The sequence below is a fragment of the Peromyscus californicus genome, unplaced genomic scaffold (genome assembly GCF_007827085.1).
Source record: "Peromyscus californicus insignis strain IS unplaced genomic scaffold, ASM782708v3 Scaffold_15__1_contigs__length_86483966, whole genome shotgun sequence".
In the NCBI taxonomy this organism is placed as follows: domain Eukaryota; kingdom Metazoa; phylum Chordata; class Mammalia; order Rodentia; family Cricetidae; genus Peromyscus; species Peromyscus californicus.
In genome coordinates this window covers 23,580,337-23,608,020 of record NW_026294447.1, presented here as the reverse complement: position 1 = coordinate 23,608,020, position 27,684 = coordinate 23,580,337, and the positions used below count along the sequence as shown (strand labels likewise).

Below are 27,684 nucleotides of genomic sequence, written 5' to 3'. Positions count from 1 at the left end.
TGGGTCACGCACAGGTTAGCGTAAAGCTCGCCCGGATGCTCCGCAGCACCAGTCCAGGAGGAAGGGCCCGGAGGAGGGCTGTGCCGGGGGCGGGACCATGACGTCGAGGTCAAGGCGGGGCCTCCTCCCGTTCCTCCCCCGGCTGCAGTCGCCGTGGCGGTGGCTTTGCATCTCCAAAAGGGGCCCTCTGACTTCTCACTGGGCCAGTCCGGCGCTGGGTGGCGGAGTCCCACACTGCTCCCGCCGGTCTCAGAGCGGGACTCCCTTCTCTCCAGAGTTGCGAGCAACTTTCCCCGCCCCTGGCGCTAAAGTGGCTCGGAGACCGTGGCCGCCGCCGCAGGTGGGTGAGCCCCGGGCCCGGCTCTCCGCATCTCGGCTGTGCGCTCGCGCAGGTCAAGCCCTCGGCGCGTGCACCGTGGGGGTCCCCGGCGTCGGCTCTGCAGGCGAGATGCCTCTGGGACACATCATGAGGCTGGATCTGGAGAAGATCGCCTTGGAGTACATCGTGCCCTGTCTGCACGAGGTCGGCTTCTGCTACCTGGACAACTTCCTAGGCGAGGTGGTGGGCGACTGCGTGCTGGAGCGGGTCAAGCAGCTGCACTACAACGGGGCCCTACGTGACGGCCAGCTGGCGGGGCCGCGCGCCGGCGTCTCCAAGCGGCACCTGCGGGGCGACCAGATCACGTGGATCGGGGGCAATGAGGAGGGCTGCGAGGCCATCAACTTCCTCCTGTCCCTCATCGACAGGCTGGTCCTGTACTGCGGGAGCCGGCTGGGCAAATACTATGTCAAGGAGAGGTCCAAGGTAGGATGCGTGCGGGCGCCCAGCCTCAGCTACCGTTGCCGGGGATGGGAAACCTTCACTCCGAGTGTTGTGCCTCCTTCGCTGGGCTGCAGCGAACTTTGGTTTTTTAACCGAGAAGTCAGCTTGCCTTATCTGCTCCCTTGCGTCCCCTCCACCTCCCGGCCCATTTCCTTAGGCAAAAAAAGTCCATGTTAAGGGGCTCAGGTGTGGCATGATGATGAGCTTCTGCTGACTCGGAGAGAAATGCCCTGGTTTTGGTGATGAACGCAGGACAACTGGCTTGTGGAGGGAAAAGATATTCCCAACACTGCGGCACACATGTCCATGATCCCAAGCACCTGCGTTAAAGCCACACTGACCTTCACTGTAGCGGGGCACTCTTAACCCTACTAGAGGCAAGTGTAATTTTTGCCTTGTGCTAGTTGGCTTGTAGAGTCCGGTAGGGTGGGAAGGAAGAGTTTGATATGTGAAAAGGTAAGACTCCACTTCTGCGTGCAGCCTTTGACCCCTGGCGCCCAGGATTCCCTTAGACCCATCAACCCAAACTGAAAATTCTCACCTGGTGCCGAGCCCGACGTCGGTTGCGTTTCGTTTCCTATACACTCATGGCAAAGTCTACTCAAACTACCTGATAAGGTCCGGGGAGAGAGTTGGTGAAGTACCTCTCGGTAGAAACCTCGTTTCTGTTCACAGAGCCGGAAATGGTGCAGTGGGTGGTGATGATTTACCTTGGAAACGTTTCCAGGTATAGATTGGCAGGCCGGCCAGTGGGAGGTGGAGAAGCTGAGACGGTGCATAGACATTGCTTTGGATTAGTCTTGGCTGACTTGGCCTCTTCTCGCTTTAATGATAGTCAAACCCTCTTCCAGGAGCGATTCAGAGTGATTTGCCCTTATGTTACTGTCTGATCAAGGGACTCTCAGAAACATTAAAACTTCTTAAGTGCAGCCAGACAGAGCCTACCAGCAGCTGAGGGACCCTGAGCATTCACGAATGTGCCACTCTTTGATAATAAATGTACGGTTTCTCAGTGTAGGCGTGGTCTGGGGATAAACTCTTGTCGTCTTCTTTGTCCCTAAAGCTGGAAAGAGCATGCTTATAAAAAAGCAAGTGGTCAACTAGAAATGTCTGGAAGTGAGGGGCTGAGATGGATGAGTAGCGTGGGGAGCTGCAGACTGCTATCCAGTCAGGAGGGTGTGCGCTGACTGCCTGACAAGGGTCCTCATGGACACTTGGACCCAAAGTGAAGCTTAGAAGAAAGTGCCCGATTCTACATTTTCGTTTGATTTGGGATTGGTTCAGGTAGCTGCACTCTGCTGGAGCATGATGGTAGAGTATTTTTTTTTTTCTTCCATCAGTTCAGTGGAAAGAACTCCAATCAAATCAGGTTGTCTGTGTTTTGATCAGAGTTCTTTCTGCATTAAATAACCTTTTGGAGAGCCCTGGGGTTAGCCTCAGTACTGGGAGGTACCTGGAGCTTCAGCCTGAAAGGGCAGGTGGTTCCTTATCAGTTCTGTAAAGTTTCTGACAAGCTTGGCTGTTAAAGAATTTTCCCTCAGTGGTTCAGGGATAAGTTCCCCCCTCTGAGGGAGACTGAAATTAATTGATAAGCCATGTCACTAGCAGAGTTTTAAAATTTATATTCTGATTTAGCTTTGACTTAATGGATGACAGGGGAATCCCAAGCTAGTGTTTAATTCAAAGGGAATGAAACAAACGCCCAGTCACCCAGGGTAAGGAAGCAGGCTCTGTGGTGTTTTCAATCCTAGGTTCTCTTCTGGGCGGACTAACTAACTTTTCAGTTAACTGTGTCAGAAGGTGCCTATGCACTGAAAAGAGAAATCTGTCCTTACCCAGATTCCGGTTCTCTCGGTCTTCCTGGCACAAAGCTCTCCTTCATATTCTGTAGAGAGTCCACCTCTAGATTGGGCTATTCCCTGGCTATTTAGAACACACATAGACACAAAACAAAACAAAAACCCCCCAAAACACAGAAAAACACCAAACAAACAAACACCAAGCTTCAAACTGTAGGTTTTTTCAAACTGTGACACTCTGGTTGACTTCTGTAAAGACAGCAGTCCTCCGGCCCTTACTCTGAGCTGGCTAGTGATGCATTGTCAGACACATCCTGTCTATAGGGGCTCCCTCCGCGCGTTTCCTTTCACTTGGCTGGTTTTCTGCCTTACGTGACTTTCCTCCCTGGGTGTCCTCATTCTGTGCTGCTTCCCACAGTACTGATATAGATAGACCTAGTTTCCTGCTTAGACTTGCAGGGGAAATTTTTTATTTTCATAAGAGAGAATTGGTACAGATTTTAAACTTATTTATAACTTTTGATTGAGGGAATTTCAAACATATACAAATGTAGATAGGCTAATATGAACTCCCGCCAGGCGGTTTTAGCAACTGCCAGTTTGTACATTTAGTTTAGACTTTTTTATTGTTTTAAAATACACTTTAAATTTCTATGCATTGTGCTTATGAATGCATACATCCTCATTACCTTTTTTTTAAAAACTGATTTGTAAAGGCCATTGAGTAATGTGAGTGGAATTGCGAGTATTTACTGGCCCTAAAATTGAAACTGTGGTAGAACTGTTAGATGGTACCTTTCCCTGTCCCCCGCCCCCCAAAAAGTTGTTATTGGTTAGAATTTGTCTGCTTCTCCTTTGTTGTAGCCAAGTGGGTTTTGGGGTCCCCCGGGGAAAGCAGTCCCCGAGGAGTGCGGCATGGCGCCCCCTAGCCTCAAGTGTGGTCATTGCTTTCCAGCTAGTTATCTGTTACCCCCTTCTGGAGATCTAGACCGTATCCAAGATAAATACTGCTTATAATTTGCTCCTTTTTCTTTGGCTGCCTAGAGCTTGCAAATGGCTGTTTTCCAGAGAACGTGTAATTTTATAGAACCGAATGTCCCTTTGCCTGAAGCATTCAGTGTAGACTCAGAGTTGGGAACTCTAGCAATAATAAATACCTTTTAGTGAGCAGTTTGCCCTGCCTGGCCCTCTGCTCAGCCTGTGCTAACGTACCGATTTTACTCACTCTTCTGAGCCTCAATCCTAACGGAACGGAGCACCTAAATAATAGACCGGGAGTCTCTCACAGTCAGGGGCAGAGTGAGGATTGGCATTACTAAGCCTGTGGCCTTTGAGAAGTCATTTAGGTCTTATCCAGTGTAAAATAATAATAATACAAGGGCTTTGGGAGAAAGACTTTATAATCCATGTAACATTCTTAGAATTTCCAGTCTCTGTCTTGTTTAAAGGCTCTGAGTGAGGTTTAAGATTTTGTTCCAGATTTGTCTGGCTCAGTCTGTGTTCTTAACCATTAGGCTTTCCAGTTTGACGCCCCAAATATGCATGTGTGTCTGTGGGTTTCTGCAGGACTCATGTGAGCCATCTTACACTCACAAATACAGGGAAATTGTAGGAGAGTCTAGCTTATAGTTAGCTATGTCTCAAGCTATAAAACACACACACACACACACACACACACACACACACACACACACACACACACATGCACACACTATTGAAGAGGGTCAGTCGAGTGCATTTGAAGGAATGAAGTGCTGGGTTAGTTTTTCCAGTATTGCTTTTAGGAAAGCATTGCTGGGCCGGTTATTAGGACCCTGACCAGAGCCTCTGTGGACAGTGGGGTGACAGGGTTGTACTGTGCACAGACAGGTCAGTCCTTCCCCAACAACACAGAGGACTGACACAACAGCCAGAAGCTGATGAATAAGAGAAAGTGTGTTGTGCAGTGGTGGGCTTGCTCCCCGTTGGGGAGCAGCTGTGTGGCCCAGCCTTCTGGTAGTGTCCAGAATGCCTGTTCCTTAATGGACTTATCCTGGTTGGAAGTGACTCTAAGCAAAAATGGGGTGAGGTGCTGTGCCGATCAGATATCTCTCTGGACACAAGTGCAGGAAATGCAGTCAGGAGTCTCAGAGGACTGGGGCTGAGAACATGCAGCCTTCATAGCCAGCGGGTGCTAGCTCTCTGAGTTTTAGGGCCTTTCTCTCTGCTCCTTTGCTTGTGTTCTGTATTTCGTCCTCTCTTCTAGTCCGGCGTTTGCTGCTGTTCCACACACATGGCGCAAGATGAATCCTTCCAGTGGCTGCTTCAGGCTTTAGGTCATGATGGACGGAGGCTTGAACACCAGCCTAGAATCTGAGTTTCCACTGCCCTGGATAAAGCCCGGTTGACTTCACCTTAGCTAGCTTTGGGGCCCTGTGAGCCCTGGTTTGGGGTGCTGGAAGCATTTCGAATCCTATGTCACAAATATGGTTGCCAGGGCCCATGACAGGTGTGATCCTTAGGGAGCAGAGGTTTGTCCGTAGTGTTTCTGCAGTTCAAGTCTTCAACTGCTGGAGGAAATCATTTCTAGAACACAGCCTGAGTATGAGGGAAGTCTGTCTTCGGTGAGGGAGAGTTCGTGGTCTATGAAGAAACATGCTGTGTAGCTGTTCAGGAGTCTTCCCTGCTCATGGTGAAGCTAGAAATCAGTGGGCATTAGGTTAGTTTTTCCTTCGGAGGGAAGCTGGTGTCTGGTTGCTCTGTGGCAGACCTTAGTATGGACGGGTAGAGGAAGGAAGAGTGGCGTGTTCATAAGGCCCAAGGAGTGAGGTGAGCGTGGATGGGGTAGTCAGCACCAGAGTGGTTGATGTCTCCCCCGACCCCCTTTAGTTTGGTTTTTCTGATTGAAAAGCCCTCCCTGGCATTCTTCGGTCATCGTTTTCTTTGGGTTGTTCTCCGGGCACTCAGGAGGCAGAGGCAGGTGGATCTCGGTGAATTTAAGGCCAGCCTGGTCTACACAGTGAGTTCCAGAATAGCTAGGGCTGCCCAGTGAGATGTCTCAAAAATATTTTTCATTATGTGTATGTGTGTGTCACTGTGTGGGTGTGTGCAGATGCCTGTAGGTCAGGGGTGTCGTGATCTCCTGGAGCTGGAGTTACAGGTAGTTGTAAGCTGTCGTATGTGGCTGATGGAAACTGATCTTGGGTCCTCTACAAGAGCAGTGTATGCTCATAATAGCTGTGTGTGTGTGTGTGTGTGTGTGTGTGTGTGTGTGTGTGTGTGCAAGAAAGGTTTCTTCTAGGAGAGGACACATTGAGCAGCTCCTTGACAAGGGGCTTGGGGGGACACAAGGTGCCTCACAGAGAGGCCTTAGCTGGCTGGGGCTGGGTTATGTGGCCTAGGATGAGCTGGTGAATTCTGCCACGTGAATTCAGTATTTAATGTGGGATTTTTCAATACAGTTCAGACTGAAAACGATAAGCCCCCAGAAGGTGGAATTATGTTGCTTATCTCTGTGACTGGCTTTTGGATGTCAGGAGCAGTTTTTCTTTCCGACAGCTTAAGCAAAGTTGGTAAATTCTCTGCAGATTCCTGACTCTGGTTAGGAGAACTAGTTTTTTTTTTCAGAATAACAAAGAGAGTTCTGCATCCTAGAATGGTATCCCGTGAGCACACCGTATATGGGAGACACTGCCGTGAGGTTTGGAGACTTGCCCCGAGCAGAGCTGTCTGGTGAGCATCTTGACGCCCCTCAGGAGAAGGCTGCTCAGCTCGGCAGATCTGCTTTTGTCTGAACTATCTAGGGCTGGGTAAACAAATGACATTTGACTTATGCCTCTTGAAGACCGAAGCATCGTGAACGGGATTAGTGCTGTGGGCAAGGCTATTCGTGTTTTTAAAGTTATCTTAGCCACAGACGTGATGGTCCCCTTGTAGCGGTACTTGGTGGCTGTTAACTAATGCTGCTCTGCGAGATCCGTGTCTCTTCAGTCTGGTGTTTGCCAAATGCACATGTTCTGACAGTAATGATGGTTCTGATGTCTTCTGCTGGGTATCTGCCAGGGGTGCCCAGTGGGTGGCTGCATCCAGAAGCACTGGAATTGTAAATACAACAGACAGATCATTTGATGATGCCAGACTAAAGAATTCAGGGCTGGCAGATGGCCAGGAGCCATTGATTTGGGCTCGGATTCGCAGCTCTGTGGGTGTTTGCCAAGTAAGATTAGTGAGCTCGGTTAATTATACATAGGATTTGTACCCCCTTTCTCTCAGTTATTTCTGTCTTAAGCTGGGATAGCACTTTCTTGAATTTGCCTCCTCTTGTGATACTGATGTGTGGATGAGTTCCTGCCCGCGGTTTTGGTGAACAGGGAGTCACTTCTGTGCGTCTCTTTTACCCCCGCCCCACCTCAGCCTTACCGACCCGCCGTGCTACACTGTAAAACGTAGCCCCTTGGGTTTTGAATTGGGATTTATTTGGCACCTTGCCCCACATTCCCTACGTTCAGAACAGTGTTGATACATCCTTGTTAAGTCAAGCCAAGTTTTGATTCTTTAGAAGGCACATTGGTAGCATTTGGAGTAAACGTGTGGTGTGGCTTTGCGAACTGGGGGCCCCTCTGTGGGTGCAGCTGTTTGAGCACTCGGTCCTGAGTTGGCACTGTTTTGTGAAGCAGAGCCTTTAGGAAGGGGAGCCTTGCTGGAGGGAGGGGGTCACTGGAGGAGGGTCTTGGGAGTTGGTAGCGTAGCCTCATAGCCTATGTGCTCCCAGCCTCCTGGCTGCGGGCAGTGGAGCAGCAGCCTCACACGCAGGCCATCCCTGGCCAGGCTGGACCAAATCCCCTCAAATTTTAATCCAAAAGAAACACTTCCTACCTTAAGTTGCTTCCAGTCAGGTACTGGGTCACATCAACAAGAAAAATAACTAAATCAGTGCATCTTTCTCATGAAATGTTTTTGCCTTTCAAAACAAAAATAATCCCCAAATATGTATAACTGAAGGATGGGATCGTTGTCTTGATTACTTGCCAGTTGGAAGACAAAATGGAAAACTCAGTTCTGAGTGTCACTACAATCCGGTTTTGATTTTCACAGGCAAACTTGAGGGTTTTCAGGAGGCTGCTTGGAAATGTAGTTTGCATATGGTCCTAAGCTTGCCTCTGCTATCCGCTAGTGAACAATAGCACCCCTGTTCATCTCCCCTGCCTTACACATCCTCCAAACCTCAGGGACTGTGTGCAAAACCAACCCCTCCCCTTGACAATCGGATGGCTTTTTAAAAAACACACAAACCAACGCCCCCCCCCCCACTTTCATATTCATGCTGTTTTACGGGATAATTTGAGTGATTTGAATGGACCATCACACTCCTTTTTAACCACGTAGGCAGGGACACACAAGATCAAAACTGGGCCCATTGCGTCTCTTTTATTTCTCAGCTTCACGGAGGAACCTCAAGTTCTGTGAATTCCTTTCCAACTAGAATTCTCTTTCTTCATTAAGGAAGAAAATCAGGCTGCCTTGGGGTCTCACCTTCTCTGTAAACCCTCTTCCTCGTTTTTGCTAGAAGCTGGTTGTGCGGCCCCCCACTAATCATGTCCTCTCCATTCTTAGAAGCATGGTAGTAACCAGCGCTGTTCACCTTCCTCTCCCCCCTCCCCCTGTCCACTGTAATAACCCTTTGAACCTCTTGCTGAGACACACAGGCCTTTTCTGTCTGACCTCATCTGACCTTTTCACACTTAATCTCCCGGCTGCCTTCATTCCTACACCCTGACAAAGGGGTTTGCCGGGCACAGCCAGCTAGCCTCTGCATTGACTTACACTCCTTACCGCCCGCCCATGTCCGGTAGCGCCTGTCTTGGGAGGTCAGTTCTCTGTCCCCTGGAACTCAATGGGTGGCACAGTCTAGATCGCCCAGGACGTTTATTTGGTTGCCTCTCTTCCATTTAGAAGTTCCTGAATTCAGAGGCCACTGCACTTTGTATATACAGTTCCTTAGGGTTCTAGGTGGTTGGCTCATTTCATCTTCGAAAGGAATTTTGAATTCAATGAATGCCAGAGTGTTTAAAAAAAAAAAAAAGAAGCACATATATTTGCTAGGAGAAGAAGGAGTTTGCATCACAGTCTCTCATTGGATGAGCTATGCAGGGCCATTCCAAAGGAGGACCTTAGCTTTGCGAGTTATTTTCTCTCATTGGGAAATTCTGTGCCACACCTAGATCCTGGCAGCTTCTCCACAGATCTGCCTCAGAGGAGTGAGACACCAAAACCCGAGACATAGATTCCACAAGTTCTGGTCCTAGCTCGGCTCCTGGCAAGGCCGTCTCTCAGAACATCTCCCACTCCTTTATGAGTGTGTTAGGTATTTGTACATTTTTAATTAAATTTGGGTGCTATCTGTCAATAGACACCATAATGGAAACCTTCCACTTTATTTCATCTCACCATGCTCTTGGGCAAGCCAATTCTCTGAGCCCATTCTGTACATCCGTAAAATGGGTACACTATTACATCTGCTCCCGAGTATAAGGAGTCAGATGAAAACAGAGTCTAGATTTCCCATGGAGAAGGAAAATAGTTGATTCCTGAGGTCAGACCACTTGTTCCTAGAGTCAGACACCAGGCCAGTTGTCCTCAGAGGCAGAGCCCAGGCCCGGCCTGACAGTTGTCCTCAGAGGCAGAGCCCAGCACAAGACAGCATGCTGGAGAGAAACAACTAGGTGTTTCCTGCCTGCTGTAGGACTGACAGAGCAGAGCCTGTGCAGAGACACCCTAGGAGTCCTCTCACTTCCTGCTCTCCACCCTGGCTCCCTAAATTGACCAGTTCACAGCTGACTCCCTTTCACCTTTGAACACTTAAGAGTGAGACTTTACACACTCAAGGTTCTGGCACAGAATAGTTATGGCTCTCAGAGGTTCCGGGCTGGGAGTGCCATTGGCTCTAAGCACACATTCTTGGTTTCTCTAAACCTACTGGATCAGAAATGCCACGCTCTCTGGGTGATTGATGTGCAGAACTTTAAGAGCTACCGTGGGAAGTTTATGAGGCATGGGTGTTGGGATTTTCCTAGTTCCATTGTTAGCAAGAAAATTAGAGTTCCGCTGATGAAATACAAGCATATTTATTTGTTGCTAAAGCTGATAGGGACCAAGCGTTTTTAATTTACTTGTGAGATTTTTGGGGGGAACAACCATGCCTTACACGTCTCTAGCTTTTCTATGACTTGTGCCGATAAACTTCATTTTCCGGAACTATAGTGGGGGTGAAGCTTGGAGCTGATGGTTTCCTCCTTTTCTAGTGAGTCAAGGGGAAAGTAAATCTTCGTGACCACAGGTTAGGAGAACTGAGCAAGAAGAAAGATTCATGGTCACTTGGATGATTGCATGTCTGAAATAGCGTCTTTTAAGATGTTGAGTCTCCGAAAAATGAGCATCTATATAGTCCAACTTTGGACACCACTTAGGAGCCTGGGATCCCCCCTCCGCCCCTCCCCTCCACCACCCCAGTAAGATGCCTAGCTATAGAGGACAGGAGAAAGCCAAAGTTTGGGACTCTCTACCCCGAAATCTCTTGGCTGGAGTCGAAGGTACAATTCAGTAGAAATTGGGGTGTGGCTGCCATTTTTCTCCTTCCTGCTTAGGTATAGAGGTCCTCAATTTTTCCTTTTGGGGGTTGGAGGCTGTGTTTGGTGATTCTGAAGAACTGGGAATCCTTTTCTTTAATTGCTTCTTTGTTTGTTTTGTTTGTTTGGGGACAGTCTGGTTGCCTAGGCTGCCTTGAACTCTCTATTAGCTAGGGAGGCTGCCGCTGAGCCCCTGATCCTCTCCACTTCTCAAGAGCTAAGATAACAGGTTTGGCCCACCATACCCTGCTTCTTCACTGCTTGTCTTGGAGTGGAAGGAGGGCACCTAGTTCAGATAACACTTTTCCCAGTGTTTTGGAAGCAGTGTTGAGTGGCGGAGAGACCATGCTTTGGAACACTGGCTCACCTACTAAGCTTTGACATACTCAGTACCACTGGCTCACCTACTAAGCTCAGACACTTTCAGTACCTTCCTGCACTGTCTCTGACTCTCCTCAGTTCTCACATTTGTGTTGGTTTTTGCCGTTTTAAAACGTTTTAAAATCTTGCTATGACGCCCAGGTTGACCTTGACTGTGGATCTCAGGCTTCTGCTAAATACCAGGATTGCAAGTGTGTGGGGTCATGCCTGGCAGTTCCCCACACTGGTCCGATGGAGCCCAGAGTCGGCTCTGAGGAGCTTCAGGACAATTGAATTAACTGCTTGATGCGGAGCCAGGCACACTTATCTCTAGTTCCCTCACTCAAAACCGTTGAGGCATCTCTCCTCCCCTTACTACCCCTGCCTGCCACAGAGCCTCTGGATGTCCATCTCTCTCCGAAACCCCCGCCGCCCCCTTCCTACCCCAGTTGGACATCTTCTGGATGTCCGCCCTCCTTTAAGCCAGCAGTCTGCATTGAGTGAATTCTAATTAACGTGACTGTAGACGGTCTGCATCTTGTGAATTCTAATTAGTGTACTAGTAGCAGAGTTCAGATGTCTCCCGAACTAGCTTTGTGCCTGAGTAGGGAAAATTGATCTCTTCTCTGGGATTCTTTTACCAGGTGTTTCTCATTTTCTTTCCAGGGGGGAAATGAACTTTTATATTTCCTTAAACTTTTTTTTTCTTTTTTTCTGAATTGGCCATTTATTATCTGACTTGGAAGCTGGTCTAGGAATCATAGCTTGTACTGACATGACCTGATAAAGGTGCTAGAAAGAAAGCCCCAACCTTACAGAACGTGGAAGGAAGGCTAGCTGGCTGTGGACTGGCCCTCGGCTAAGATGAGTGCCGGGGCATTCTGAGAGGAGGGGGGGCGTGTGGGGGGCTGGCATGGAGGAGGCTGAGGGGCAGCAGCGACCCGACGACGGTGAGGTTGGCTCTGCCGGAAGGGTGACACAAGCCAAGACAGCAGCGTGGCCAGTGTTGCTCTGCCACAGGATTTAGGCAATTCCCTTTGCCTCAGACTCTGTCCTCAGCTTGCAGTTCACGGACAACTTCAAGCACACTCGTTTCTTGGTATCTTCTGTAAATTTTTTTTTTTTTATTGTTTGGATGTTGCCTCTTATGACTTTCTATCTCTGTGGAAAAGGATATAAAGAGTATAGTCAGCTCCTCGGTATCTTTGGATTGGAAATACTTGGAAAAGATCGGTTCTGCACTAAACATGTCTAGCTCTTTCTGTCCTGTCCTACGCCATACTGTCGTCAGCTCTTGGCATAGCATTTACGTTCTTCCAGGGGTATGCGAGGGTTTGGGTCGGCCATGTGCAAACACGCCACCATTTTACATGGAGGACTTCAGGGTCCTGAGACTCTAAGGGAGGACGCCTGCACTTTATATAGAACCGAAGACTTTCGTTCTCTTCAAGAGCGTGGGGACGGGCTAGTCAGTCCTTGGCCTTCGAGAGGATTCTCGTTCAGCTTTGGATCCCAGCTTCACTTTACAGCCAGACGGACCTGGTTCAAACCCAAGGTACTCAACTCCCGTGTGCCTCCGTTTCTTCTTCTGTGAGGGTGAGTACCCTCCCGGTGGGTTCCCAGCGAGAAGGCAGCCACACTTGGGCCACGCCCGCTGCTGGCAGGGACCTGGTGAGCACTGTATGAGCATTTGTGTCGTGACTGAAAGTGAGCACTGAGCTTCCTGATTGGACTGCCTTTCGGTGGGTGGTGTCCTTAACTTAGCAGATGCGTTTTCCTAAGCGCTGACATGCAAATGTAGGTCTCTCCTGTCTAATGTTGCTTCAAGGCGTTTTTGATTGGTGGTTGTGCTTTTCTGTGTTAGCTGTTAATAAAGTCTTTTCTTACAGGTTGCATTTAAATCACCGTGAATTCCTTCACATACATTGGGATTAGTATAAGACAGAAGCATAAAGAGACCCACACACAATTTTCTGGGCAGTCGGCTGTCACTGGTCCCCCTATTGTGTGTGGTCTTTGGGGTCTCGACGTTGGCTTTTTTCTGATAAGTCTGTTTTCTCACGTTAAGGAAGTTGAATGCTGTGAGTTCCGCGCCCCACCCCCACCCCCACCCCCACGTTGCCTTAAGGATGACTAATGTATTTGTTCTCCAGGGGTACGTGGTAACCTCTGGGTCCGTATGATAACCAGGGTTAATGACTCCCTCTGAGAACGCGTGAGCAGCGTGACTGAGACACAGCTTCTGCTCACCTTCCCAGGAACCAGGCAGTGAAACAGGTTCTGTGGACATGTCACCTGGAAGTGGCAGCTGCTAACATCTGACCAAAGGCCTTGGGAAGGAGATGGTTAGCTGCCCGTCATATTGTCCTCCAAGCCTGCCTGTGAGACTGGCCGGGTTTTGTCATTGCCAGGAGGAAGCCCCTGCTGAAAGCCTCTGGGTGGCTGGAGCACGATGGGGGAGGAGCCAGGGCTCCCCAGAGTCTGTTCCCTCCTCTGGCTGCCTGGCGGTGTGCTCTGGGGTGTGGGCTGGCTGCCACCCTCACGAAGTGCACGTAGCCCTGTCACTCAGTCATCTCCCAGCTGGCCTGGCGCCAGGCCTCCACGGGAAGGGCTGCGTTCCCAAACCCAAACAGCCTGCACTGATATGTGGATGTTGCCAGGCCTGTTTATGGTGCCTAATTGCAGGACTTAGATGAATCCCCTTCAAGCCAAGGAATTAGCCACAACTGAGAAAGGAATGATAATTGTCTCCTAAAGTCCTGGTCTTCTGAGAAGTTTCATTGGCTTCTTGGGAGAGTGACTCCCTCAAAACGTCGTGCATGACTTGGGGACACCCCCCCCCCCCCCCCGCCTGAATGAAATCTTGACCAAACACTGTTAGCTTTTACAGTCCTGTGGTCTTCTGTGGTTTTGTGCAAACTTGTGGGCATATGTATGTTGTGTGGTGGGTGTCTAATGCTCCTGTGAATGGTTTCTCTCAGGGCATGGGATGGGAGTCTATCTCTTTACCATAAAGATCTCAAAAGACTATGGTCTCTGGTCCCTGGTCCTCTATCATCAGTAACTCAGAACAACTGAACAGACGGTTACCCGGTTACCTTCCGCATAATTGCTGGTGTTTGTTCGTATGATCTGGAAGCGGGGGCCTCGTTCACTGAGGGGTGAGTGGCCGGAAAGTGAAGATGGTGGTGGATTATCCGCCTTATCCAGAACAGGAAGGGCAGGCAGACCCACTTCGCCGATGTGACTCCGCCATTTGGAAATCCCATTTGCAGAAGTCCTGAAGTTGTTTCTTCTTGGTTGTGCAATTCACGTGTAAGGGCACGCACACCATCACGCTGCGTCGGCAGTGAGGTTAAGGTGTAGCACAGTGCCCTGGGTGTGTGAATGCAGGGATGGCGTTGGTTTTAGTGTGAACTTCGGGCCTGTGCGTGAGGAAGGCAGACGTGGATTTTCCCCCATGAAACTAGACCGGTAGGAAACTCGAGGGTTTGGAGTGTGTTGGAAGGATTATAAACCTGACGTGCAATGGACTCTGTCATCTTGAAACTTTGGGAGGGAAAGTGGAGGCGTGGGAACCATGCTGCTGCCCACCAAAACCACACCTTTTTCTCCCCTCGTTCTGGCACGTTGGTCTCTAACCAGAGGCACCTGAAGGGAGGACACAGAAGGGCTTGATCTCAACATCGCTACGGATAACAGGCGAGATGCTGAGGTAACTCAGGACGGTTCGAGCCTTTGCCCGCCTTTGTTCTCTGAGTGCTTGAATTGGTCGCCTACAGCACCTTTCCTTGCCCGTTAGGTGGTTGGAATAAATGTGTAAAGATCCGGAAGCTGGCCCAGGGAGACATCCTCACCGGGTAAAGGCGCTTGCTGCCGCCTTGCTTGACCGGGGAACCCCCACGGTGGAAGGGGAGAGACAATTTGCACAGGTCGTCCTCTGGCCTGGGTGTGTAGATGCAGGGAATGGCATGTGTCTACACACACACACACACACACACACACACACACATTATAAATAAAATATTTCTAAAACCTGTTGGCTGCTCTTTCTTCTTCACACCCAGACCTTGCTTTCCCATTCAGTGTCATATGCTGGCTCAGCTGGCAGGTGTGGTGGACTTTGTGCTGGTGACATTTTCCTGAACTCAGGACAAGTTTTGCGTGACTGTCGACATCTTATGAAGAAGCATTTACCCCCCCCCACCTCTGGTGTGCGTGTGGGCCCATTCAGGCCGTGGTGTACATTGTGGAGGTCAGAGGACAACTTCCGAGATTTTGACCTCTCTGTTCTCCGTGTGAGCCCCAAGGATAGAGAGCTTGGGTCGCCTGGCTTGGTGGCGGGCTCCTCTTCCCACCGCCTCCTCTCCTTGCTCCATGGAGCAGTCTTGAGCCATTTATGTTGTGGGAACTTAATCCTGGTCTTCTTGAAGAACGCAAACCCTTGATGGAGGAGGAAGGGGACCGGGGGGCTAGAGCTCGGTTCCAGTCAGCTTTGTCATGCCTCTGCATTTAATTTGCGACGGTATTTGGAGTTCTACTCATTGTCAGAGCCAAGTAGAGAGTGTAATTTGACGTGCTGGCTTCAGTTGTCTTTACCTTAAAGAGATATATTTAAGAAGAGAACTTGTAGAAGACTGTGGCTCTCCTGGTTGGCTTTTCTTCCCCCTTACTCTGGTCTTTGTGGCGGGATGCTTGCAGAAGGCATTTGGATAGCTAGAGATTTTAATTTTCCTTTTCTAATGGGAGAACGTCCAGCCTGGAGCTGTTGCTAGGCCATGTAGGCCTCTACGCAGTCACTCGTCACCCTCCCCCTGCCTCCGTGTGTCACCTCAAGGGCCCTGCCTAAGCCGGGTGCCTTTACCAGCGTGGGATACGAAGTGTTCAAAGGGTAGCTGGCCCTGCTCACTGTCCACATTCGTTGTGGGAGTTAAAAACATGCTGAACATAAACCACTCCGAACCGTTCTCCCCAAGTATTGACTTCCATTCCTCCACCCAGAGACCCTACAAACACTGTCACCTCATGTCACCTAGGCCCTTGCCGCCTGAATGCCAATGAGATTGTTTCAAGCCAGGAAACTCAGCTGTGACTTCCACCCTTTGGGCCTTTTTTCCAGGCTCATGAAGGTGTGTGCTCGCCTGTATTTTCTCCTGACTTTTGATACATCTAATTTTCTGTGTGGCTGTGCCTTAACACAGAGACGGAAAGAGAGAAAGGGTCTCCGTTGCCCTCAATGCACATGAAAGCGATCCCAGATCTTGCGCTATGAATTTTACAGGGTTTGTTTACTTTAGTCTGCTTAAACCGTTTTTACAGATGCGATAGCCGAGGTGCAAAGAGATTTCAGCACTGGTTGACCCTGTACCTGGCTGTGCTGCATCCATCCCCAGTATTCTGTGTGCAGAATCTCTTTTCTTCTCTCTCCCCGAGTTGTTGCCCTCCTCTTCTCCTTCTCCTTCTTTCAGGCAAGGTCTCCTTAACAAAACCACTAAACAAATCCTAGGGCCAGAGAGATGGTGCTCAGGGGTTAAGGGTGTGTGGTCCTCTTACAGGGGACCTGCGTCTGATTGCTAGCACCCAGATCAAGCTGCCCGCAGCAGCCTGTAAGTCCAGCTTCAGTGGGATCCGATGCCTCCTGGCCTCCACAAACTCTGGTCCCTTCACACCCATGTATACATAATTAAACAATAATATTAAATCCCCCAGAGAGGAGAATTTAAAAAAAAAACCAAATTCTTAAAAAGTTTTCTAATATTTCTGTTTAGCAGCTAAGAGATCTAATTTGCTAACACGCTAAGGGCTGCAAACAGCTATTGTTAAAGTTCTACTGTCCTTGGCTTGACCTCTTGTTCTTAAGATCGTATCTCCTTTTGTTGTCCAGGCTAATCTAAAATTTGTGATCCTCCTGCTTCAGCCTCCTTAGAAACGGAGTAGCAAGTGTGAGATACCATGTCAGGCTTCTTGACTAATTGAAAACAAAATCTGTGCCCTGATTATAAATTTTATAAATGAAATGATCGATTTTTTAAAATTTGCATAAGACACCACTTTGCATTTGGTAAAGATCAAGCTATACTAAGGAGTCTGGCTCCAAAGTCCTCAGCAATAAACTACGTTTTCCTAAAATACATGCTATGGCTTCTTTTGTTTTCTTTTTGAGGGGCTGGGCATCAGTCCTAGGCTGTCATGCCTCCTGGGCGTGGTTCTACTGCCTGGCTGCACCCCCGGTCTGTGGTATGATCTACAGAAAAATGCTAAGTTTTCTGTCTGAAAAAATCTTCAATAGACAGGCTGTTGATGCTGGTTATAACACTGGCTTGTATCTACAGTCAGGTTGTAGTCAGGCTTAGAGCATCCAGTTGGCGCCTCGGAGTGGAACTCCCAGGCTTGACCTCTAACCTTGGTCTCTTGTTTGTTTTTATAGTTGCCCTGCAGCCCCGAACACCAGCACGATTTTCTTTTCTGCTAGTGGCATTTATAAAGTAAATTTCATACTTGGACTCTGCTATAGTTTTTCTCTGTTTGTTCGCTTCTTCTTGCTTGAACGTGACCACGGAGGGGTCTGAAGCACATATCTCTGGTGCAGAGCCAGCTCGGGAACACCTGGTTCGTTCCTCTCATTTCCTGTTGCTACAGAGCTATGGAGAGGCCTCTGGGGATGGGGGTTTGTGCAGGGGGCCAGAGCAGGGAACAGTGATACATCAGAGAACGTGCAGAATCAGAGGGCGTGCTGATTCATCTGCGAAGGCTCATAGGCTACAGTGACTGTGCCACCGAAGGGACACGGATGTGCTATGAAACTGCTGTAGATTTCAAGGATTGGTCAAGTCAGGAAGTTTTTGCCAATAAAAAGCCTATAATAAGTGAGATACCTTCCTGGTGAATGTCAGTGTTGATCATCATTAAAATGCTCCAGCTCTGTTCCCATAAAACAATAAAGTGTTGCAGCGTTTCCCTCCGCTCTGCGCTCTGGATCCTTCTCCAGACTTGATGAGGCTAAGATAACAGATCCGATAAACCCATTAGTTTCCGGAGTCTGTTGCTGCCCCGTGCACAAATTGGCACAGACTTGATGACTCATCACTGAGGATCGCCTCTCAGCGCATCCTTAGCTTCAGAATTTGAGATCCTGGCGAGGACCAGCAGACTGTTGGGAATGTGTCCGAGCCCAAACCCGGCTCCTGTCTCCTCTGGCACTCAGCCAGAAACCTCAGTGGTACAATTGGTTAGCAAGGTTGCAGCGGGACCTTTGAGCTTCCTGGGGTTTCCTTCCATTGTTCCAAACATGATTCACGTGACTTCTGGAATCAGAGAGAGGGTGACTTTCACTCTGGCCAGAAAAATGATCTCTTCCTTCCCTGAACCACACGTATGCTCACAGTCAAAGGGGCGTCCTAATGGCAAGTCCTTAAGGGTTTGTGCCAGCATGTTCTCTCCGTGTGTTTCATACCTGTAGCAATTAGTGGAGGGTGCGTTCATGGGAACTGTCATTATTTCCTGCTTGTACTTTAATTCAGGCTGAGCTTTGAAGCGGGTTAGTGCTTCTCAGTGCTCTGGAAGACACTGCTGTTCTGGGTGTTGAGCTCAGATCTAGTCTTCGCTCTTCTCGGACGTCGGAGGACTGTGTTAATCACTTGTCTCACTGCTGTGACAAAATGCCCGACGAAGGCAGCTCAAGGAAGGAAGGATTTATTTTGGCTCAAGTCCCAGGGCACAGTCCATCGTGGCAGGAAGTCGTGGCAGCAGTAGCTCAAAGCAGCTGGTCCCATTGCATCCACAGGCAGGAAGCAGAGGGAGAAGAATGCTGATGCTCAGCTCCTTTGCGCCTTCTTAGTTCGTCTGGCAGTTCAGACAGGTCTTCCCACCTCAATTAACCTAATCTACAAAATCCATCACAGACATGCCCGGAGATTTGTCTCCGAGGTGATCCTGCATCCTGTCAAATCGACAGTCAATATAAACCGTGGGACCCGTGCTCCTCCTCACAGGAAGGCGCCTGGGATCACACAGTCGGTTGCAGATGAAGTAGATGGCAGGCATCCAGAGCCCTGACCTTTGCTGGGAGCAGAGCTGTTGCGGAATATAAAGCTGTATCAGGGACTGACAGCAAGCTTTCTGTTCTTTCTTTTTTCTTTTTCTTTTCTTTTCTTTTTTTTTTTTTTTAAGGTCCTCTCAGGACGGGGAGGCTGGGATGGTGGGGAAATCAGCAAGTAATTGTGCCTGAATGACTTTCATTGTTGGCCTTTACACTTCTGACAGCTGCTTCCGGGAATAGGTAATTCCCGTTGTGTTGTAGGTGAGTTCATTTGTCTCCTTCTCTCCAGCCGGACCAGTCACTCCTGTCTGCTCCCAATCAGCCTTCCTCAAGCCACCATCTATCTGGTGCTGCCATCATTTGTCAGATCCTTATTACGGTCACCTCAAAATTCCCCTTTCGGGGAGATGCCCAGGCTAACAGACTAACTTCATCAGCTCTGCACATGACATCACAGTGGTACTTTCAAGTTTCACAGGCAGGCTGTTGGACTGCTAGCTGCGCGGAAAAGTAAAGTGTGGGACAACTTCTGATTTCAACTTCAAGTTCATTGCAGAGCCAGACCACTTCTCAGCCGTCCAGCACGCAGTGTGTGAGGCCCGGCTCTGCTCTGTGCTTTCTGTTGGGAATCAGCTCACCCACTGAACCATCCGTGGCTCAGTTTGGGGCTGTCCTTGACTAGTGATCATTTTACTCATTGAGGTAACCTTGCTATTTATCAGGGAATATTAAACCAGATCCCCCCAAGCATGTCTGAAGGTAGGCTTTCAAAGAGGAAGAAAGAGCTATTTATCTAGGTAGTAGGGGATCTGCTTTCAACAAAGAACCATTCATAAGTTCATTGATATACTTGTCCACGTTTCAGTGGACAACGTCTGTGTGCCGGGTACTCCTTAGGCAAAAAGATCACGCTGGTAAACAAAATAAGGAAAAGCTTTCGGCCCTCATTTTCTATTACCGGTTCCTATATTTTCCCTAGATATCCTGAGTCCCTATAAAATATTTTTAAATGATAATGGTGTCTTGTAATGAGAACAGTTTTATATATTGTATTTCCCCCTGTAATTGTAATTCTCAGTAGGATTTTTCTTCGTGGCTTTCCACTTTCTTCTTTCACCTTGTGGGTATACAGGCAGTGCTCAGACAAAGGAGGAGGACCTCAGATTATCACCTGGTCTGATCATCATCAAGAAGAGCATAAGAGGGGGCTGGAGAGATGGCTCAGTGGTCAAGAGCATTGGCTGCTCTTCCAGAGGTCCTGAGTTCAATTCCCAACAACCACATGGTAGCCCATCTCTAGTGGGATCTGATGCCCTCTTTTGGTATAAAGGCGTACATGCAGATGGAGCACTCATAAATAAATCTTTTTTTCTCTCTCTCTTTTTCTTTTTTTGGTTTTTCAACACAGGGTTTCTCTGTGTAGTTTTGATGCCTGTCCTGGATCTCGCCCTGTAGACCAGGCTGGCCTTGAACTCACAGAGATCCACCTGGCTCTGCCTCCCAAGTGCTGGGATTAAATGCGTGTGCCAGCACTGCCCAGCAAATAAATCAGTCTTTAGCAACAGAAAAAGAGCATAAGAATTGAGGAATACACTTAATATTTGTGTGTGTCCTTCCCCCTCAAAGAGGTCTCCCTGTGTCATCTGTGCTGACTGGTCAAGGTCTAGCTTCCCACTGACCCTTTACTCCCTTTGGAATTAGACATGCTCTTTTTGTAAGAGAACAAGCATGATTCCACAATTGAGGGTACCGCTAAACAAGCGCAGTGCCTAAGTCCCACACTGAAGAGTCTTTCTCTTATCTTTCCCCTCTCTCCCCACTCTCTTCTGTCCTTCCTTCTAGAAGTTTCCCTGTGTAGGCCAGACCCCTCCCACTTCCCACTTTCCTGCTTCAGCTTCTGAGTGCTGAGATCATATGCATGTGTCCGCTATGCGTCTCCCTCCGTCCATCTCAAGATGCTGATCTTGTGGGGCTCGGATGGGAGCCTGGAACCTGCTTTTTCAAAAAGGAGTGTGAAAGAAAGGCAGGCATCTTGTTGATGACGTGGATGGGTTTCTGTAGAAGGTTCTCAATGTTCTGGAACGTGGGAATATTAATGGACCACTTACCCTGCACCAAGCCCTAAGGCATGGCCTGCCTGTTAAGCTTTCATACCAAAATGTGGTGGTATTGTGTTCCCCAAAATATTGTGCACCCTAATAAACTTATCTGGGGTCAGAGAACAGAACAGCCACTAGATACAGAGGCTAGAAAATGGTGGCGCTCACGCCTTTAATCCTAGCATTCCAGAGACAGAAATCTGTCTGGATCTCTGTGAGTTCAAGGCCACATTGGAAACAGCCAGGCATGGTGACACACACCTTTAATCCCAGAAAGTGAGCCTTTAATCCCAGGAAGTGAGGGCAGAAAGCAGAAAGGTATTTAAGACGTGAAAACCAGGAACTAGAGGCTGGTTAAGCTTTCAGGCTTTCGAGCAGCAGTTCAGCTGAGATCCATTCGGTTGAGGACACAGAGGCTTCCAATCTGAGGAAACAGGATCAGCTGAGGAACTGGTGAGGCGAGGTAGCTGTGGCTTGTTCTGCTTCTCTGATCTTCCAGCATTCACCCCAATACCTGGCTCCAGGTTTGTTTTTATTAATAAGACCTTCTAAGATTCGTGCTACACCCAAGGTTACCTCACGCTGATTTTATGCTCTGATAGTAAACTGAATGTGTGTACTGTGTGTGTCTGCTGCAGGATGAGGCTCTCTAAGCTTTTTCTAAACAGCATCCTTGGGATGTCTCCACAGGCAATGGTGGCTTGCTATCCCGGAAATGGAACAGGTTACGTCCGCCATGTGGACAACCCCAATGGTGACGGCCGCTGTATCACCTGTATCTACTACCTGAATAAGAATTGGGACGCCAAGGTACTGTGGAATAATGGGTTGGAGTGGGTTATATAAGCCATAAAAAATGCAAATAGGGGTGCACTGAGAGGAGCATGCCATTTCCAATTAGATGAAACGTTCAGGCAACTTTAGGAGAGTTACAGTTTCTAATAGCCCGTCTCCACTGTTTTATTTCTTACCTTTCCCCCATTTGTGGAATTAGGACCAGAGTTGATGAGATTAAAGGCAGTGACTATAACGTTAATTTGGCGGGGGTGGGGTGGGGGAGGGTGATTGTGAAGGTCGGGGGCTAATGAGGGAGGTAATTCAGCATTGGGAGGCAGAGCTGATGTGATTCTCAGCTCAGCATGTAATGTACACCTTTCCCTCCCAGCAACAACATTGAGAGAATTCCATAAAAATAGAACTGTGGGACACCAAACTGTCCCTGAGAAGGAATTCCCACATAGTCCTCTTTCTCAGGATGATATGTCCCATAGGGAGCCATTTGTCATTTAGCCTGTGAATGGCAGAGGTTGTGTGGCTAATTTGTGGATGGTAGATGGTAGAGATGGAATGGATAGAGATGTGAAGTTTGTGTAACACGCTTTGACCCTTGTATACTGTCTGAAAGTTCAGAATGATTTAGGGGTCTGGGAAATCAGAGAACTTTAGAAGCTTGTTTAGCTTGTGGATTCTGTGCATCTCTGTTAGCCATTCATTAGTGTAGGCTCTGGCAGGGTGATGTAATATTGTATCTCTCCTCTCTATTTGGTAGTAAGACTGGAACAGTTCCTTTAGGGCTTAAAAGTATCTTTTGAGATGCTATGTGAGCAGAGTTATTGGGCCAACAATAATAAAGGAGGAAGAATGAAATCAACAAATATTTGAGTTTCTGCCAGTGTTAGACGAGTGTTGTATAGAAACATTGATGTGTGAAGCCTGATTTCTACCCAGATGATTGTTCTAGTAAGACAAGTAGGTTGTACATATGAAAAAGAAAAAGCAAGTGAAGAGAGCAATAGGTGTCCTAAAAGGTGTAGACAGTGTGGTGTAAGAGTTCATGGAAGTGTCCAGCCAAGGAGGTCAGATGGACATTTGAAGAACTCAGAGGAATTGTTATTGCAGGGGCAGCTAGATGTGGTGAGTGCTTAGACTTATGAAATTGCTCAGGATTTGTCTGCTTGCTTTTTTGGGTTGAAGCATTCTGACCTGGACAGTTTTGTGTGACGCCCTCTGACTGTGCGCTGTTTTGTGTCTGTGGCCTTCACGGCTGTGGGAGTGGGCAGATGCTGGTCTGAAGTGGGTGAGGAGTGTATAAAGCTAAGTCTGAGATAAGTTTAACTGCAAAGTATGAGGAGAGTAAATATTTAAATCCACTTAAAGTTGAGGTAGAGGTGGCATTTCTCTTCGATGGAGCTAACACATTCTTGCAGATAAACTTCATGTGAGACCAGGAAATAACTAATTCTCTTCTTGGTCTTCAGTTACATGGAGGAGTTCTGCGGATATTTCCGGAAGGGAAATCATTCGTAGCAGATGTGGAGCCCATTTTTGATAGACTCCTATTCTTCTGGTCAGACCGCAGGAACCCACATGAAGTTCAGCCCTCCTATGCGACCAGGTAAGAGCTGGGGCCACAGTTCCTCTTTCAGAACATGTATGAATCCTAGTTCCCTGAGAACTCTTAGAACTCATGTCCTATACTTGGAAGTGCTGGTTGTACCCCCAAACTGATAGGTAAACTTGTTTGGAGTAATAGAAATTGAAGGGGCTCTTTAGGATTCGGTAATGGACAAACCTAACTTCAGTTTAAAGTAACTATTAACTGATTTTCTGTGAGTTGTGCATACTGGACTTAGTTACTTAGAATGCTTTTTTCCCCTTTACTTCTGTCCCTTCCTCCTTCCCCTTAAGGGGAAAAAAAAAAAAGCTAACGTTGCTTGGGTGCTCTCTTGTAATACCAGCAGTCGGGGGGGTGTGAGCAGGAAGATTGAGAGTTCAAGGTAACACGAGCTAAGTGAGACCTAGGGTCAGAACCGTCGAGGAGCAGACAGCAGCAGCAAGACCTAATGGTGAACTAGCCCTGGCTATCACCTATCAGAAGTTCTGCTTCTTCCAGTGGATTTGCAGTTTGTCAGTTTAAGCAAATGAAGAACCTTGGGAAAGGAAAGAATAATTTGTTCTGAATTCATTTCCTTTTTACTCTTTCTGTTTGCCTGGGCTAACTTTATCCATGCCATAACAGTTGGATGTTATAGTTTTGCTTGCTCCATCTGTCCATCCATTCATTCATTTGTGAGACAGAGTTTCGCATCAGGCTGGCCTGGAACTCACTATGTAGCAGAGGATGACCTTGAGTATCTGACCCTGACCTCCTGCCTCCACCTTCTGAGTGCTGAGATTATAGGCATGTGCCGTTGCACACAGTTTTTATGATGCCAGGGCATTATGTACACTACGCAAGCACTCTAGGCTACAATTGAATGTTTTAAAACCCTTTTCTTCTTTTCTTCCTTCCTTCCTTTCTCTCCTCCTCCTTAGCACGTGGATGTACAGATTTTTAGAGTCAGCGAACATCTTAGAATTGTCTTGTCTTAATCTGGAAAGCTCTGATAAAAAAAATTATGTTTGCTTCTTCCTCCACATCTCCGGGATCTCCCAGCAAGCACTGTGGACCAGGCAGAGCATGGAGTGATGTAGACTGGGGCTTGTCCTGGGAGATCGGAGAAGGGCAGTGCTAAACCTTAACAAGCTTAACTCAAAGCCATATACACGGCCCTCTAGACATCTCCAATCCCCAGAGACCCAGATTTGGTCACACTGTAATGGGCTCTGCACAAACGGGCCGTTAGCTCTTACCACTGAAGTCTGTTTGTGGCTCGTTTTGTGGAGTTCAATAATAGGACCTCGTTTTGTGGCAGGATTCTCTTATTATTTCCTGGACCCACTGTGACCCACGTCATAGGGAAAATATCAGCAAAAGTGGTTAGACGCTCTCTTGGGGTTTTTCCTGAAAATTTTAATGGAAATTATTATGGCTAACAATAAATATAAAAGTTTTAAAAATCCAAGCATGAGATAGCTCCAGTTACCATCTGTCCTGTGGATAGGATAAAGCAAGTAACGGGATGGTGGAAAGCGCAAAGACATCAGTACTGAACTGTGTCTTTTCACCAGTGTCTAAAACGAAAGAGAGCAGGCCTCGAGTTAGAAAGATTCTGTGACTTGTCACCCCCTTCTCTGTCCCCTTCCTGTGTCTTCAGCCTCCGTTCTTTAGCAGGACCAGTCTGCTGGGCAGATGGCGTTTCCCCACTGCGTCCTTCCCCACAGAATCACCCGCTGGAGCCTGAGAGCTTTGAGAGCAGGTTCTAGTGAGAACCTCACTGAAGTTCCAACGCCTGGCACGTGCCTGGAACTGTAACGTGTGTTACAGGCCGTTGGTACAGACTTGAACCCAAAGGAAATGATTTTAAGTGAAAGTGGGAGTGGACTTCTGATAAGAGCTGGTTTTACAAAGGATTCTAATGTGAGCTTCACAGAGTAAACGTAAAGACCTCGGTGTTCTCTAACAGCATGTGCTTGTCTCTCACAGGTACGCTATGACTGTCTGGTACTTTGATGCTGAAGAGAGGGCGGAAGCCAAAAAGAAATTCAGGAATTTAACTAGTATGTGTCTGATCATTTTCTGTGACTTTAGTGTTTTATATATTACAATACACTGTTTAACCTCAGTTCTAATTCAGCTTCATATATAATGATATCTGAAACCTTGGCTTTTATGCTCTTAAAAAAATCAGAAGGAAATGCAAGGGGCATTCCCCCTCAGGATGCCCACTGATCATGTGATGGTTTATAATAGATGGAAATAGCTTATTGCGAATGTTAATCAGTCATGTGCAATATAAAATTTTGTCCCTGAATTTGGCATTTATACAGAATATATAGTGGATCCTAGTTCCAGTAGCTAATTTACATTGATGTGGGATTTGACTCAGTATAAATATAAGTATATATAAAGCATGCTCTTTCCAAACCAATGTAACAACATCAATCCTGACGCCTCCAGCCAGCATTTATAAACCACCCTTCTCAGAGTCGGTTGCACTAAGCTGAGCATGGTGGAACTAGCACTTTAGAGGCTGAGGCAGGAGGATCATGAGTTTGAGGTCAGCCTGATCTCTGTACTAAGACCAGGTCTCTGACTCCCCTATGTCCTGCCTCCCCAAAAAGTATGTTTGCATGAAGAAATGGGTGTAACTTTGCCTAACTCATGACCTGTTTGACCTCTATACCTATCAAATGCCAAGGAAGACACCTTTGCAAAATTCTATCAGGAATCTCAATTTGCTTTATAAGTTAGGATGTTGTTTAATAGAGGAGTGTGTGTGTGTGTGTGTGTGTGTGTGTGTGTGTGTGTGAGAGAGAGAGAGAGAGAGAGAGAGAGAGAGAGAGAGAGAGAGAGAGAGAGAGAGTGAGAGAGAGAGAGTATGTGTGTGTGAGAGAGACTTGGTGACATAATTCATCAAATTTGACTTCCCTTCCTAACTTTTTTTTTTTTCTTTCTTTCTTCTCTTTCCTGTCACCAACCCAGGGAAAACCGAAGACTGACTGGTGTGAAATCCGCTGGCCCCATTCATTTAGTAATGGTTCCTGAAATTCTAAGAGTCAAGAGCCAAAGAGTCTGTAAAATCCCCCTACTGCCTCCATCATTCACATCCCTGTCTTGTTTGTGGTACTTCATGTTTTCTTGCCAGGACTGCGTTGACCTTCAGACACTCTCTTTGCCAGATGAACTCATCAGCTAACTCTAGAAATACCTGCCGACATCCTTATTGGCCAGCGGTTTAACTGATAGATTTGGGGGTACGGCTGTTGAGACAAGACCCTGGGAGCCAAGGAGTGACTCTTATTTGCACTTTATGTTTACTTCTTGATTTGAAAGGAGGAGGTTTGCAAAACCCATTGGTGACAGATGCCATAAAGAGGTACCCTGAAACCCTAGCAGCAAGAAACAGAGATACACATCATCTCAACAATTTCCAGATGTTAACCCAAGACTGGACAGTTACCTAATGATAACCTAATGACATTATTACCTCTAGAAAGGGCTGCTGTCATCGTGATCAGGGTAGAAGTGTCCCATGGTGGACACACCTTTTTCCTGGCCCTAACACCTGGACTTTCTAAATCAATGACTTTCTTGTTGAAGATGACACCACAATTATTCTCTGTTTTTTACTTCTTACTTGGAGAACCTAATTATACAGAGAATAAAAACTGGCCATGTAGTTTGGGTTGTTTTTCTGGCATTGAAATTGGAAGTTAAATCAAAGGACAGAACTCTTCCTGGTAATTCGGCATTAGCTTCTGCTAACTGTGTGGGCAGAGCAAAGTCTAGCGCTGTGCAATACCCATGTGTGTGGTGAACAGGTTGAGAAAAGAGACGTGATGGGAAGCTCGGGCAATCCCTTCCCTCAGTGTTCCTTTTAACCGTTCATGATTAGCAACGACAAAGAGCAGCATGCTGTATTCTTGAAAGAGATTGGAAATGAAAAGATCTCAAAGCTGTTAGAGTTCTGCCACGTTGTCTGCCCCCGCCAGCCTTCCTTTAGCCACCCGGACCCTTGAGAGCAACTGGTTGGTAGTGCGGCTGGACTTGTGGAATTTGCTAGAACTGTGGAAGGTTCTACTGCCGCAGGATGCAGATGCCACTTCCTCCGGAACTCTGCACTTAGCGCCTATTTTGTAAAAGTTACCTGTCCTAGTTTTTGCTTCTACCTCCCTGTCTTTCAAACCTCTTTAATTTCTTGCTAAAATCCCACAAGCATCACCGACCCGGAAATGTTTTGTTTCATCGTGTTCAGATGTACAGACTTTCCAAGAAAGAAGTTGATATTTTTCCCTTAATCATTTTGGAAAGTGTCCAGAAAGACCTGCCATTCCCTCCCACCATGGCTCTGTTTTATTTTATTTAGTATTTTCCACCTCTTCTAACTTACAATGTCATTTCCTTATTTATTATGTTTATTGTCTTGTAGCCTATGATGTCTAGAGTGTTAAGTACAACGAAGACAGGGATTTTGTACATTTTTGATCAATGCAACATATTCCCAGCACCTAACCCAATGCCTGGCACATAGCAAGGACTTAGTAAATACATGTCCAATAAACTCAGTCTCCTCTATAA

At 47.5% G+C, this 27,684-nt stretch overlaps 1 protein-coding gene across 1 annotated transcript; it reads left to right on the top strand.

The window, feature by feature from the left end:
• Positions 1 to 82: 82 nt before the first annotated feature.
• On the top strand, positions 83 to 27,684 carry Egln3 (egl-9 family hypoxia inducible factor 3). The gene is made up of 5 exons (XM_052738520.1): positions 83 to 805; positions 21,414 to 21,533; positions 22,982 to 23,118; positions 25,090 to 25,163; positions 26,089 to 27,684. Exons 1-5 carry the CDS (start codon positions 98 to 100, stop codon positions 26,103 to 26,105), a joined length of 1,056 nt encoding a protein of 351 aa, XP_052594480.1. The 5' UTR covers positions 83 to 97; the 3' UTR covers positions 26,106 to 27,684.